General features: G+C 39.4%; 1 protein-coding gene across 1 annotated transcript; it reads right to left on the bottom strand.

The window, feature by feature from the left end:
• Positions 1-1,949: 1,949 nt before the first annotated feature.
• On the bottom strand, positions 1,950-5,219 carry ccn2a (cellular communication network factor 2a). The gene is made up of 5 exons (XM_007233467.4): positions 4,879-5,219; positions 4,373-4,589; positions 3,920-4,171; positions 3,503-3,714; positions 1,950-3,207 (listed from the first exon to the last, which is right to left on the bottom strand). The coding sequence occupies exons 1-5, from the start codon at positions 4,936-4,938 to the stop codon at positions 2,911-2,913; spliced, it is 1,038 nt and encodes a 345-aa protein (XP_007233529.1). The 5' UTR covers positions 4,939-5,219; the 3' UTR covers positions 1,950-2,910.
• Between the last annotated feature and the right edge of the window lie 9,846 nt (positions 5,220-15,065).

Below are 15,065 nucleotides of genomic sequence, written 5' to 3'. Positions count from 1 at the left end.
TCTGGTCTATTTTCATACATAAGTTGTATTTATTATACGGTGCATTATGCAACACTTGTAAGGAACAGGGGTGTTGCCATGTTTTCCCTCTATTATCCTTCTAATTAATCAGGTCAAGTTAACTGTAATAAAAAAAACAATTTGTTTTAAAGTCAAACGAGCGCTGGATGTTAATCTAAACAGATTTCGCTTCTGAAAACTGTTTATTTGGGTGAATAAAGCGCTTGCCTTTATTTACAGTAACCTTAGATTTCCAGATTTCCACTAAGGCTGGGTGGAGCAGCATTAGCATTAGCAGCTAACCTCTAGCACTATCCACGGTTATCGGCTAATGCCACCCAACAGAGCTCCACTGAGGAACCCGAGTGTCCGGATAAGCCAGTGCGATTTTAGACAGTGGTTCGTGCCACATAGCTTGTTTTAACTCTTGTTTGAAACTCATGTATAAAGCTGTAATTCAGCGGAGTGGCTTTACTGCTCCTTACAACCTGACCGGTAAAATTCATACATAAGGTGCACCGGATTATAAGAGGCACTGATGGTTTTTGAGAAAATTTATGGATTTTAAGTGCGCCTTATAGTGCAAAAAATACTGTACACTTATCATCAAAACATTTGTTGGAACCCAGAAGGAACGCAATGGTTTTCAGAGGAAAAATAAAGCTACCAAGAACATACATTATATGATAAAATGTAATAAAATTTAGACTGATATTGGCAACTGTTGGTCAATTTCTGTTTTTGAACTACATACACAGAAGTAATGTGTAACTAGAGGAACTGTTGAAATACTTCACAGAAGCATTTGTTTAGAAAAGTAGAATTAATGGTTGCAGGACTTTGATCTTTAGCCCTATCCAGACAGAATTAGTTTCTCAGGGGGTCCTGGGGTAATTGTCTGTTTTATGTGGGGTCCTCTGTGATTTTATTGCCGTCCAGAACTACCATATATGTGTTTTTCTCAGACTTCGTCTGAGAAAATTACAGGCTGCATTACCAGTTTTGTTTTCGCTGAACTCCGTGGTCCTCCGGTAATTTAAGTCCCGTCCGGACGTTTCGTCATCTCGCATTTAATTAAATATCTATTTGTCCACTGCTACACATTATAATTACACTTAGGGCACGCATTTCCACAGAGATCCACGTAAACACAACAGTGAGTGGACATGGAGGAGCTACTGAACCTGATGCCATGTGACCGAGAAAGCCTAAAAACTCACTGGTCCTCCTGTTTTTTTAGTTGCAGTCTGGATGCAAGAGCTTTATTATTGAGTAAAAGTAGAAGTGTGAATTATTTTTCACAGACGTCCCCCTGAGAAACTAATCCCATCTGGTTGGGCTTTTATCTTGTAATTTTAGCTTTGTAAGTGTAGCTATATAGATATGATTTCCACTTGTTTACCCTCCCCACTCACACACATACAGACATAGGAGTGTGTATCTTTGCTTTCTCACAAACACGTCTCAAGTGTGAATCTTGTCTGTCTGCTGTCTGCTTGGCTCCTGTTTAAACCTATTATTGCTAGCCAAGGACTTTTATTAACGCATTCAGTCTCTGACCACTGTTTAATATAGAGTGAATGTGTGTATCAGGGTTTGTAATATTGTTTTTTTTCCATTTTTGTATGTTTATGTTTGAGTGTGTGTGTTGTTGTTGTTGTTGTGTGCATGTGTATTTGTGTTTTTTTCTACAAATTAGTATAGCTTATGAATGTCTGCTATGAAATAAGTATGAGTGTGGTTTTTGGGTGGTTGCTGAGGTATATTTTTAGGCATATGTGAGAATGATTTGAATGTGTGTGGTCTTGGAAGCAGAGCTCTGTGCACAATACAGCTGTGTGGTCCAGCAAGGAGGTGTAAAAGCTCATAGCTAAGATTGCTGTGTATTTCATGTATGAAATGCTGCCACAAAGAGCAGAAACGAGTTTGAGAGACCAGAATACACAAGGTTTATATAAAAAATATAATATTTTATTCCAAACTACAAAAGTTCAAAACATGTAACTTTTTGGTCACACTTCTCAATAAAATAGTACACAAACTGCAACAAGCACAGTCAAGTCAGCAAAACAAGCTATCATCATAACACATAGTGAAAAAAACAGACACGTTTTTAAATTTAAATTAACTTAAACTGTACAAAATATGTACATTATCTACAGTGTTACAAAAGCAACCCAAAAAATAAAACAACAAAAAAGGAATGAAGCTGCAAATCATCCAGTCTTTTTTTTTTTTGGACAACAAAAACAACTCTTTCTCTTAGAGGAGTCAGTCAGTTGAACTATGGCACTCTCAGTGCTACAGGAACACCTCCTGGCTTCCTGTTCAGCATTGAGATGCACTGTTAAATACAAGAATACAAGAGCACATTCATGTCTCTCTCTCTCAGTTGGGTGAGGCGTTTCGGCCCCCGTTCTGAGGTTAAAAAGCCGCCGCCCTCCTCACCTTTCACCATTCTCACTCTCCAAGTCAGGATTTGCCCACCACAGTTTAGGGAAAGGGGCCTCAGCGTTGTCGGGCCAATCAGTGACAAGGGGTGCCACCAAGTCAGGCTATAGTGCAGTTATTTTTTAAGGGGCATCCCAACGAAGCCCTGTCATTAAACCCTAACCCTACCCACCCTTCAACCCACCCACAATCGCTTACTCACTTTAGGGCAAAAAAGAGCCCTAAGCATCCACCATCATGGGTACATCATTACAGTTTCGAGTGATACAAAACAAAACACACAAACACATAAACACATACAACAAACACAGAAAAGGACATGTGTAAAATGAAAAGGACAAAAACCAAAAAGTAACAGACAGAGTACTGTGCGGAGATATGAGATGGATATCTGTTTTCATTTTAAAATGGACAGTCACTGGACGGATTCTCCTTCTGTCTTTCCGTCCCTCCTCCACCTCACGCCATGTCGCCGAGCATCTTCTTGTAGTACATGGACTCGAAGATGTCGTTCTCACCGGGGCAGTTGTAGTGGCATGCGCAGGTCTTGATGAACATCATCTGCTTCTTCATGACCTGGCCATCAGGGCACTTGAACTCCATGGGCAGAGTGGCGGTCCGGTGGGGGGTGCAGCAGCGGCCATCTGTGCAAACGCCGCAGAACTTGGGCCGGTAGGCCTTGGTGGTGGTGCAGCCCGAGATCTCGAACTTCATGGGCTTGGAGACTCTTGGGGTACGAATGCACTTCTTTCCTTTCTGTAACAGAAGAAAAGATGTAGGTTTAGACAACTTGTTCCTCTGAATAGGGCTGACAGGTCTAAACTGTGTTGTGCAGTGGTTATCAATCCTATTTCCAGAGATATACCATCTTATAGTTTAACTTTACATTTGATCCAACCAATCACTTAATTTGTAAGTTGTTGATTATCTGATTAGTACCTGCAGTAAGGTATAACTCCAGGAAATAGGAAGCTCTGCCCAGCAGGACATACAGTAGTACAGTAATATGTTTGCAGTCAATTGTTGATGGGTTTAACTAATTGATGCTTACCCTGATTCTCTCTTCCAGGTGGGATTCGCAGGGGCGGACCATGCACAGGCGGGACTGCTTCTCAAGGCGGCACTCGCGGTTGTCGTTGGTGACACGAGTGGAGATCCCCAGGCCACAGGTCTTAGAGCAGGCGCTCCACTCTGTGGTCTGGACCAGACAGTTCTCACGCATCATGGAAAGATCTGGGCCATAGGTCTCTTCCTCTCTGTAAGCTGAAACCAAAACAGAGGAAGACATCAGTTAAAACATGCTGCCAGTTATAGAGATGAAATTAACAATTCCTTTAATTGGGTGATATTGGGCAACTATTAAATTCTTAGAGACCTATTGGCAGAAAAAAAACTAAACTTTATATATAACTACTAAGATTGGAGATGAAGTTTCAAGCTTGTCAATGAGGACTGTTTTGCTTCTTACCTGCAAGAGCAGAGCCCACGAAGGTGTTGGACTGTGGAGAGTCACAGACCCACTCCTCACAGCACTTTCCTGGCACCTTGACCCTGCGTGGCGAAGGGCAGTCTGGGCTGGGCAGCCTGACATCCATTCCACAGAGGGGGACACAGCCAACTGCTCCATCCAGGCAAGTGCACTGATACTTGCAGCTGCTCTGGAAGGACTCACCACTGCGGTACACCATCCCTCCGAACACACAGGTGGCACCATCTCTAGCTGTGGGGAGGAGAGAAAGTAGATAGGTTACCTCTGAGGAAGTGTGTCATGCAGTGAAAGCATGTTGTTTAACAGGCAAATTCTGGAAGCTATGTTTTTAAGTGCTTTCCAGATAATCAGAGATCTAGTCATTAAGTTAATTGTGAAGTGCAATAACTAATGTAGCTGAAACATTCAAGCATATGATCTCTTAAAGCTTACCAGTGCAGACACCGATGCGTCGATTGCTTGGGGAACCGTAGTCACAGAACAGGCCTTTGTGAGGGTCGCAAACGTCTCTCTCTGTGCACAGCTCTCCCAGCTGCTTGGCACACACCCGGCAGCATCCGCAGGCATCCAGCACCAGGCTTACACCTGGGGCACACTGTGGGGGCGTATTAGGGCACTGGCACTGGCCACTGCACTCCTGGGCTACCACCTAAGAAAGGAGATAGAAAAAAAACTCTTTGTAAGTCTACACTTATACAATAGCATCGTTTTTTCTCAGCAATTCATTCATTCATTCATTCAGAAGCTGCCTACATAGAATACATCATCATTCTCAGTGTTGTCTATGTGATAGTACTGTAGTAATAGAACAACAAAGCCTGGTACAGTACAATGTACATACAGTACAGCAGAAAGCTGTAGCAAAGTAATGAATACACTTATAATTTACTGACACATAAACACATTTACTGAAACATAAAACACAACACACAACTTACCCAGCTGAAAAAGCTGAAGCAGAGCACAGCAAGTAGTCTCAGGCTCATTCCAGAAAGCATCTTGTCGTCTTCTATTTTTCTGCTTCGTAAAAGGTTTTTAAAAATCTCTCCTTTGGGCTCTTCTAAAGTCTCCCGTCTTCCTCAGCCTCAGCAGAGCCGTAGTCTTCTCCCTTGTGTCAGATCAAGTCGATCCCGTTCGGAGTCAGGTCGTTCGTTCCTGGTCTCGTCGAGTGGAAAGCTAGAGTGTAGCTTCGGTAAGGCAGTGGTGGGCTGATTCAAGCTCAACCCTTGTGGCTTCTCTCTCAGGAGGAGTCAGAGTGTTCTGAGCTCGAAGGCAGCAGTGGCCCAACCTTTATACCCGTCGAGCTTTGGTGGGCCGCCTCTGGCTGAATGGAGCTCTGGATAAACATGGACATTCCTGGCATTCTTTCCTAGTTTCCTGCCCCCTCTGCTTCTCTACCCCCCCCCCCCCCTCCCCAACCTCTAGACTTGCACCCCCTACCATTCTGCATTCCAGCTGTCTGAGGCAGAGAGCGGCTGTCACATATCAAAATAAAACTGCAGTCTTGGCATTATTCACCTTCTCTGTGTTGGCTGATAGTTCGCCTTTTTTATCCTAATAGCGGTTTGTCTAATGGACGGATGCCTACATGTTTGTCTGGGTTGATCAAGCCAAGCCACTTCCCGCTTATTCAGCTTATGGCACTTGTTTTTAGATAATCACATAAACTTTAGCCTTACTGTTAAGCTTTACTGTAACACTGTAACAATAACACAAGTATTTGTTCTTGTAACTCGTGGACTTATTATTCTTATAAACTACTGTACAACTGTGATTAATACTACTGTAAAAAGTACTATAGCTAATAAATTCCTAAAAGTTCTCTAGGAATAAGAATGACAAATTTATGTGTGGGTCTACAGTATAGGCTCAGACCCTTTTGGCAGTTCTATGAACAAGTAATAAGCCTAGTTGTAGAATATATTCTGCTTTTAATGGAAAATCTTCTCTTTTTAAAATGTTCCATAACACTCCATAAAGGAGTGTTTTGAATAGGTTAGAGTTCATGGGAAGGAGATGGTCACATGGTCAAGCCACACACATACAGACCTATGGGTCTGTTTGTACATTGTGTTTATCATGTTGGCTGCAGAAATTTAGCTTCAAAGCTCAGACTCTGACTCATGTTAGCTACAGTCAGTTTGACCCAGTCCTTTAATCACTGTGTATGTTTTTCTTTTTCTTTTTCTTTTTACCCAAGGCTTTCACCTTGCTAATAAGGTTTAGTCTGTGTGCTTCATGGTGCAGGTGTGTGGCAGGATCTTGTTTTGCTCCGGCAGCTACTAGACGGAGAGCAGACAGTGAGATGCAGGAAAGGGGCTAGACTTATCCATTTGTGTATTTAGAAAAAAAAAAAAGAAAAGTAGTCCCCCCTCCTCCTTAGGAAAGGCAGCACTGGCTTTCGAGTGGCGGCCAATCGGAAATGAAAAGCTCTGGGCGAGGGGCGAGCGAGAGCTGGAGGAATGTGCCGGCCATGCCAGCAGACATGCTGTTACTACATGCGCACTGTCTCGTAGGAAGACTCGCCTTATAAGGGAATCTTCATTCTGGGCCTTTTTTTTCCCTTTCCCTGTCTGTCTGTTTCTCGGTTTTCCCTTTCACTCCCTCTTTCCTCCTCCCTTGTTCTCTCTCTCACTCTTTCCTTGTGGTCTGGGACGGGAGTACAGTAGGAGCTCCAGCTCTGGTGGCTGGAAGCAAGGCATGGTAATGTACCCTGTCTGTCAACAACCTCTCATTCCAGTCTAGCTCAAGGCTGCCAGTTCTTACCCTCTAGTCACCTACCCCTAGACGAAAACATTCACACACACACTCGAGTAAGTTACAGTACTCCCGCGCTCATCGTGCCGCCCATCTGTGACTCAATGTTGCACCCTGCCAATCATTAACGATGTGGTGTAACTGTCCACCTCTGCGGTGGTCCCGGCAGGATGCAATGGCCAACGGCAAAATAAACCCGGCTCCGTGTGTGGCATGCTTCAGGTGCGCTAGCTAACGGCTAACGTTGTCGTCCTACGGCAGGGTTAGCTCTGGACTAATGCCTGCGGCAGCATTCTGACCTCAGTGGCACAGGAATAAATATGTTCAGCTCTGTTAAACTTTAATGTCATGCTCTGTGCTCCTCTGTGAGGGCAAAAGAAGACTGAAACTTTACCTCCAACAGAGCAGTTATTCTTAAATCAGCATTCCAGAGCTTCAAACAATAGTTTGCCTATACCCACCACATTCAGTTTACTTAAGTGCCACCCGGGCTACAAACCTTCAAAAGAGCCCTCTGTGAAAAAGGTGAGTGGGACATTGGTTTTAAAAAAAAGCATAAAAAAGCAGATATGGAAAGGTTAACCGCAGGCTTGATCAGACACCTGGAAATGATGATGAGCAGCTCCTGAAACATGTAGAGGAAAGAGAGCCACATCAAAGCATTCAAGGCATCTACCTCAGACCTCTACCACATCCAGGCCATTGCACCAAAACATTCCTCCTTAAAGAGTAATGTTAATCACAGGAATTATATTTAAAACTGTGATGTTTGTGAGGATATAATAGATAAAGGAGTAAACTAAGCAAATATAGATAAGATAAGATCATTCTTTTGGGGATATTTGCGATGTTACAGCAGCACATAGGAAAGAGCAGAGAAACAGATCAGGAAAATATATAAACAAATAATAATAAATCTACATATAAAATATAAAAATACTACTACTACAAAAAAAAAAAAAAAAAAAAAAAAAAATATATATATATATATATATATATATATATATATATATATATATATATATATATATACATCTAGTGCAGCTAAGATGAGGTCAGATGAGTTATGATAATGGTAGACATATTGCAAAATGGTGATAAAGAGATCACGGTACACATAGTGAATTTGCACATTGCACACAATAAAGCATTACAGCTATACTGAGTAAACATAGTATGTACGTTTTGCATGTAGTAATAATAAAATATAGCGTAATAATTAAATAGTTAATAGAATCTGTCACATAAGTGACTATGTCTAATCTAAGTGAGCATTTATTTGTGTAGATTGCTTGTCTTAGTCCAGACCAATGCAGCAAATGCAGGTACAAAATTAAAGAATCAGTGTTTAAAATTTTCAACATTTTATGAACACGATTTAGCAACAATAACTGCACTAATAATCAATAAAATTACACTATACAGCATCTTTCTACCAGCCACCTAGTGACAATTTCATGGTCAGTGGTTTAAAACTGACACTGAAAGAGTAATGCTGCATGTAGGTTCTTGCTTGCTTGTTGGATACACTATGTTTTTTTTTCTGCTCCAGAAAAGTGTAGATAAATGAGCAGTTTGAATTAGTTAGGCTGAATATATCTTTGCTGTTTAGCTGCATTATGAACATAACTGTTTACATCCTTCCCATATCACTAGTTTCTATTAGCCACAGCAGCAAGAACACATCATTTAGAAGTAGATTGCTTTTCTTCAAAACTTTCCATTTTGTTCATTCTGCTGAGTGCTGCACTGCCTCTAGCATTTCTGTGAGTACTGCACCACATTGATTTCTGAGGATGTGAATAACCAAAGCATCCAAACGTATGCAGGATATGTAAGACAGGCATCATGCACAAGTGTGTAGTTACTAAAAAGTGTATGTTTGGCCTTAGTGTAGCGCATTATTATGTTTTGTTCAATGTGTTTTTCAAAGTGTTTCTTTATTTATTATAAGATTCTCTGACTAAAGATATCTGGCTATATGTGAGACATACAGTGAAGCATATTCATGCTTCTAACTATCACCACCAGAGTTTTTTTGTAAAAAAAAAAAAAAAATTAAAAACATACAAAAGCAAACCTCCTCCTTGGCACACTTATTTGGTAAGTGCAAAATTATTCAATGACATCATTCCCTTCTTTTCTAATGACCATATTTAACATTATGTCACCCCAAAAAAGTACAAAAAAACAATGATAGTATATTTCCAAGCTGCTGTTACTATAAATCCATTTACAGTCATACAGTCAGAGGTCCCCTAGTGGCCAGGCCTGCAGCTGCCGAATCCTAATGGATGACCACAATCTTGCGTAAAAGAAAGTGACTCACACAGCAAATGAAACTAAATTTGGCAAATGGAGACAGCAGAAGCGCGTCCGCCCGAGAGACAGGTCAAAGGTCACTCTCTGATGATGTAATGGAAAGGAATTCTGTCCGCAGACAAAACGAGGGCCTGCAGATATAATTTCCCTTTCAGGGATGTGGTCATGTGACCACATATCCCATTCCTTTCCATCTGGAATGGGGGGTGTATAGGGGAGGCCGGTGGGGCTTTTTTGGTCGTAATTTCTAGGTGGTTTATTGTTCTCTGTACAAAAATAACAGATCTGAAATATTTGGGGGGAGCTGCACGGCTGCCATGGGGCAATTTTCCACTGCTGTTTGGTTCCAGGTTCGCAATTTTCGCTCCGTCTCGCCTGCTCCCTCTTTAGTCAGTCCATTAGCTGATGGGGTCACCTCTTCAGTGTTTTACAAAAACATGCCAGCTACATGGTTTGAGTTGGTATTTTTAATCAGATCAAAGTGAGTTCCTGTCATGGACATCTGGAAAATTAGGAAAATTAATATGAATCTACAGTCAAACCAAACAATTCATCCAAATAAAGACATAATCTGAAAGCATAGTCTCAGTTTGAAAGGTGCTATATAGATTATGAAGTGCTTTTTAATGTCAAGAAGCTTCTATTTCTTTGATTGATGCCAAATATGTACAGTTATAACCTGAGAAATGAACTGGGACGTTATTATATGTGACTCTCAGCCAAAAGCTGTCTAGCAGATCTGTCCTTCTCTTAGACCTAAAAATACCTCTGCACACTATTAGTTCCATATGTGAAAATTCTAGACAAGTACATGGGAATACGCTCTCCTCAAAAGACAAACAAATAGCCCTTGGTTATAGACTCTTTCTTCACTAGACTGCTCTAGGCCAGCAGAATCGCTTAACCATAAACAGATGTTCTTGGACTTGTGTTTTAAGACACATGCTAATCTGCTTTCACTTTCTTAGCCCAATCACACAAGCAGCCTCTGTTCAGCCTCGGTGTAGCTCTCTAGGACAAAATAAGTCGGCATAATCACACTACCAGAACATTCTTCACGTCTTACCCAAGGTTTGATTACAAAGACAAGCATCGGCTTTCACGCCACAACACTTCCTGATCTGGCTTTAGTGATGATGTTGGCACCAAACAAAGACAAATAGCCAGACTGGTGTCTGACTACTTTGTGTCTAAATCCTTTTATGTATTAATGTATTTTTACATACTATGCATACATACATACATACATACATACATACATACATACACACTTACATACATATTTAAATCTTCACTGTATCAGAGGGTGTAGAGGTGGATCATGTAACAGGACAACAGCCCAAACATTTCAGTAAATTCACAAAGAAATGGCTTAAAATCATAGCCTGGATCTTAGTTCTATTGAGATGCTTCGGGGCAATTTGAAATGGCACAAAAATGTAATTTCTGCCCTGGAAGAGCTTTATATACAGTTATTAATACTAGGGGCAAAATACTTGCAGTTTTGAGTTCATTGTTTTTGTGATGACTCTGCAAACATGAATAGGTTTGGTGCAGAAAACCACACAAGTTACAAATGAGGGGAATAATAGTATAAATACAGAACATAACTGCATTACAGTAATATATGGTAACATTAGAATACTGATCCATAGGCTGTAGATTTGAAAGTTAAACACTGCATCCATTGTTACATCATAAAAGCATTGCGTCACAAATATCTAATCTAGTCTTGATATCTAAAAAGGAAACAGCAAGTCTGAGGATCTAGTCAAAACACTGACACAATACAGGCTTATCAGCTGATAATGCAAGACATCAACATAATGGGTGTTCATCTTATCTAGATTTCATATCTTATATGTAATTAAAGGGTTGTTATGGCAGATTATACAGGCTACATCTGAGATCCCTAATAAAAAATGCTTATATTGTATTTTATTGTATTTATAATTGTTAAGTATACATTATAGACTAACAAATTTTCAGTGAAAGGTGGAAACTTTGAAAACTGAACATAAAATAAAAAAAAAGGGTAGTATTTGGTGGTGAATGGCTTGTTTGCCTTAGTGATAGTGTGCATCTACACCTCAGGTTGTGTATATGATTCAGAGGGGTGAATTAGATCCACCTGAAAGTCATTTGAACATGCGCTTTATTTATTTATTTATTTGCATTTACTTGTCATTAGAATTTTTTTCTTGTTTAAAGTTTATCACAGCTGTAAAACGCTGTTTATTTACAGACTAAACAAAGTCCAAAAAAATATAGTCTTACTTTTTTATTGAAAATTATATGTTATATAAATAATATGAAAGTTATATGGATTGAGCCAGGTTTTACACTTTCACAATGCACACTCCATCCACTGGGGGGTCTCTCTCTTATCTTGAGGTCCTGAATTGGAGTCTTCAAAGGAAGGCCTCAGGTGGGGGATTGAGGCCTAGTGCAGGAGTGAGGCCTGGATGTATTGAAGATGGTGGAAGATGGTGGAATCCCTTTCCTAACACACTGGAAACTGATGCATCTTTTTTTGTTTGTTTGCTAACTACCCCTACTCTCTTTGAACATTATCTCTGTCTGCTTGGTCTGGCCGGCTATCGAGTCAAAGCTGGGGTTCTTCGAGGAACAGGTAAGAAGAGTGAATCTCCCCCAGTTCTCCTTTACTCATATTAGCCTCACATTGGGTAACAGCAATACATAGTCATTAGGTTAGGGACTCTACCCTCGTTTACTAAAAATGTACAAACCATGTTTATTAAATTACGTTAAACTAAAAGTGTACTTCATAGTAGTCTATTCTTTCAAAATACACCTTATTGTACTTTTTAAAAAGTATGAACAAAGTTTACTTTCAAACATATGATGAATCATAATATTAATGTACTTTTAATATGTTTTAAGTTGGTACATAAATCTGTATTTACTGCACAGTAGAACAGCATATTTCGCGATATGTTTTAAGTACAATTAGGTATATATATATATATATATATATATATATATATATATATATATATATATATATATATATATATATATATAATTTTTTTTATTTTTTCCCCCCTCACCGTGGTAGTTAACTGACCTTCAACTCCTATAGACAGAGTGTTTGGTAAAGGGGGTTAGCTAGTGTTTCGTAGCAGTATCCAGTATATAGTATCTGTTGTTGATTGCTTAATTGCTTAGAATTTTGCTTTTTTGCATCAAGGACAATGTTGGTTTCCTGGACAGGGCTTAAGCTAATTGCAGGACTATACTTTGCTTTCAATAGCAAATCTATGTTTGGAATATTGGGTAGTATTCCATGACTAGCCTTAATCCTTGTCTGTGAAACCCAGCCCATATAATAGTAGTAAAAACCTATTTACTTATTGAACACCTATGACATCTGCTTGTTGTGACCCATCGAAGTGTGTCAATCAATTGGTCATAAAACTACAGTACAGTTGTTCTATCTGAGAATATTTTACAGGTACTACAAACACACTGAAGTACTCAATTTAGGATAAACTTGGTGGCTTTTCTTTGTGGAGATTTTCCTAGTCTCAGGCAGAATAGGGCAGTTCTATGGCGAGGACGAGGGATACCCCTGCTGTTCCGTTGTTGTGTAGTTGGAGTTTTTGTGGCCGCATGCCTGCGGTATTCAGCACAACATTCCTCATAGGATTCACCCTAGCAAGCTCTCTCTGTCTCTCTTTTCCCATCCATGTCTGGCATTATGATGTCACAGTAGCTGAGGCTTTGTGGGTTTTCTTTAAGTTGTTTGCATAACATTGGATGTTTTCCACCCAGCGCATATCTTTTACATTAAACTCAGTCAGAGACGCGTCTGCACACTTCCTAACAAATTACAGGGAGACACGCTGGAGAGATGAATGAAGGTCAGCCACATTTTTGGTGCTCAAGGTTTAGGCTGTTGTGGGATATTTTAGTCCTGTGTTTAAGGAAACGCTAAATTGTTGGGAGTTTTCCAGTCTGGTGCATGGCATATGCACTGATGGATGATTTAAGAGCTACACCATATGGAGGGCATTAAATCCATACATTTGCTTATGTCTGGGCCCTACTCAAGTGCTAGTCTGGTTGACTTCTTCATGCAGTGTGTTAGCTGGTAATGCATATATGAAAGAAAAGGTCTAGAATTTCCTGTATGACGACTTAGTAAGTGAAGATAAAGATGCTGGTTCTGTGGTTTATGAAGCATGACATACTTTTTTATTTGACTCTAATAACACATTTACTGTGTTCTATTTCAAAAATAGAAATGGGTTCTGCATCTGGCCAACAAAATGCATCTGGGCAATCTAAACATTTACACATTAAGCATTTACTACCTTAATAGGAAAAAACATTGAATAAATGCTTTTGGTTGCATTACATCTTTTAAGGTTAATGATAGAAAAACACTACATTAGCTTTACACTACTTTACACTACAAATAGGCATAAGGTACTGCTAAAATGTAACCACTGAATCAATGTTCATTTAGAGGCTTTGAATGCTTACAGCTCTGAATGTATACTTTCAATGCTTTTAGGTAAAAGATGCTTCCCAACAAAAAATTATATTAATATTATTCATTACTATTTAAATATCCAATTCTACACTGTAATACCACAGTACATCGTACAAGAATATAATCCAAACAAGATATACTGTGCATACAATATTTAATGTAGGTAAAGTGTAATGCAAACAATACATGTAAAACCATAACCATGAATCAATGTTCATTACGAATACCAGAACCAAGAGAGAGACACGCTGATAGTTTACACAATTTAAACTGTTTATTTACAAAGAGGACAGGCATAAAAGGAGAGTCTAAGGCAGACAGTGTCAGTTACAATAAGGCAGCATAAGCAAATACCAGGGATTAAGGAGAAAGCATGTTTGGTACACAGGTAATCCAGCAAAAAGGGAATAAGCAAATGAGTAGTCAAAAATAGCAAGTCAAAATAAGTAAGTCAATGGTCAAAATAATAAACTGGGCAAGGCAAAAAGGAATAAACGATAAATACAGAAATTAGTTGAAACACAAAAAGCAAGTAAACAAAGGGAAACGCGTTGTAGAAGAGCTAGGGAACCTAGATTCAATTCTCAGAAAAGTAAGAGAGCGAATAGAGGGGTATTTATACCCAAAAGTCAAAAGTCCAGGTGCAGTAATCAGTAGTTGGGTGAACCGGAACGCCGGAGTATCACGTGATCCACTGTAGTCCTGAGTGCGAAAATGCTGGTAAATGGAGTCTGAGTTCATTCAGTCAGTAGCAGGCAGACTGACGGCATCAGGAATGACAATGTTGAATCCATGAAAAATCGATGTGCACGAATAAATCAAATACAATATATATAAACATTGTTTCAATGCATTGCTAATGGAAACATTTATGTTGATTCAATGTCATTTTGCTGGGTATCTGGGTATATGGGCCCACATACCATTTGGAACAAGGTTCCTCAATGTAAAATGGCTAAGTATTTGGATATGCCATCAAATACGGTACACTATCATCAAAAGATTTAGTAAATATGGAGAAATCTCTCTGCACTAGGGACAAGGATATGGTCAGTATTGAATGGTGTTTGATGATGTTTGAATTTAGGAACACATCCAAAAATCATTGTATGTAAACACAGTTTGCTATGCAATAGAGAAATTAAAGTTAAAGCTCCATTATTCAAAAAATACACTAAAAGATCAGCTACCATCAGCTAATAGAGTGCTCTAGAAATGTGTTGGTCTGTTTCTAATGTGTTCACTAAAAGAGATTTGGATGAAACCAAGGCTATTAAACATGACCATTCTGATCATTCTGCTTTAATGGTTAACATTTAGGCTTATGACTTGTACCTGTCTTTACTGTAGAAAAAGCTAAAAAAAAAAAAAAAACAGTGGAAAAATACAGTGGAAGCCTGATCTGACTGATGACCACAGGAAAGTGGCTCAGACTATTTAAAAATATCAGATTTGAGCATGTCATTTTGAGTGATTTAATGTTATACCATTTGTCATTATTATAGTACAGGCTATAATGCTCATCAT

This window comes from Astyanax mexicanus, chromosome 1, assembly GCF_023375975.1.
Source record: "Astyanax mexicanus isolate ESR-SI-001 chromosome 1, AstMex3_surface, whole genome shotgun sequence".
Lineage (NCBI taxonomy): Eukaryota > Metazoa > Chordata > Actinopteri > Characiformes > Acestrorhamphidae > Astyanax > Astyanax mexicanus.
Note: the sequence above shows the minus strand (reverse complement) of the source record. Positions and strands in the feature narration are given on the sequence as shown.

What these genes read in the sequence shown, in the direction of transcription:
- ccn2a (XM_007233467.4), bottom strand. Translation starts at nt 4,938, where the DNA reads ATGCTTTCTGGAATGAGCCTGAGACTACTTGCTGTGCTCTGCTTCAGC. An exon ending in GCTTCAGCTTTTTCAGCTGG is followed by an intron (nt 4,590 to 4,878) that starts GTAAGTTGTGTG and finishes CTCCTTTCTTAG; the next exon opens with GTGGTAGCCCAGGAGTGCAG. An exon ending in CGTGGGCTCTGCTCTTGCAG is followed by an intron (nt 3,715 to 3,919) that starts GTAAGAAGCAAA and finishes TTTTGGTTTCAG; the next exon opens with CTTACAGAGAGGAAGAGACC.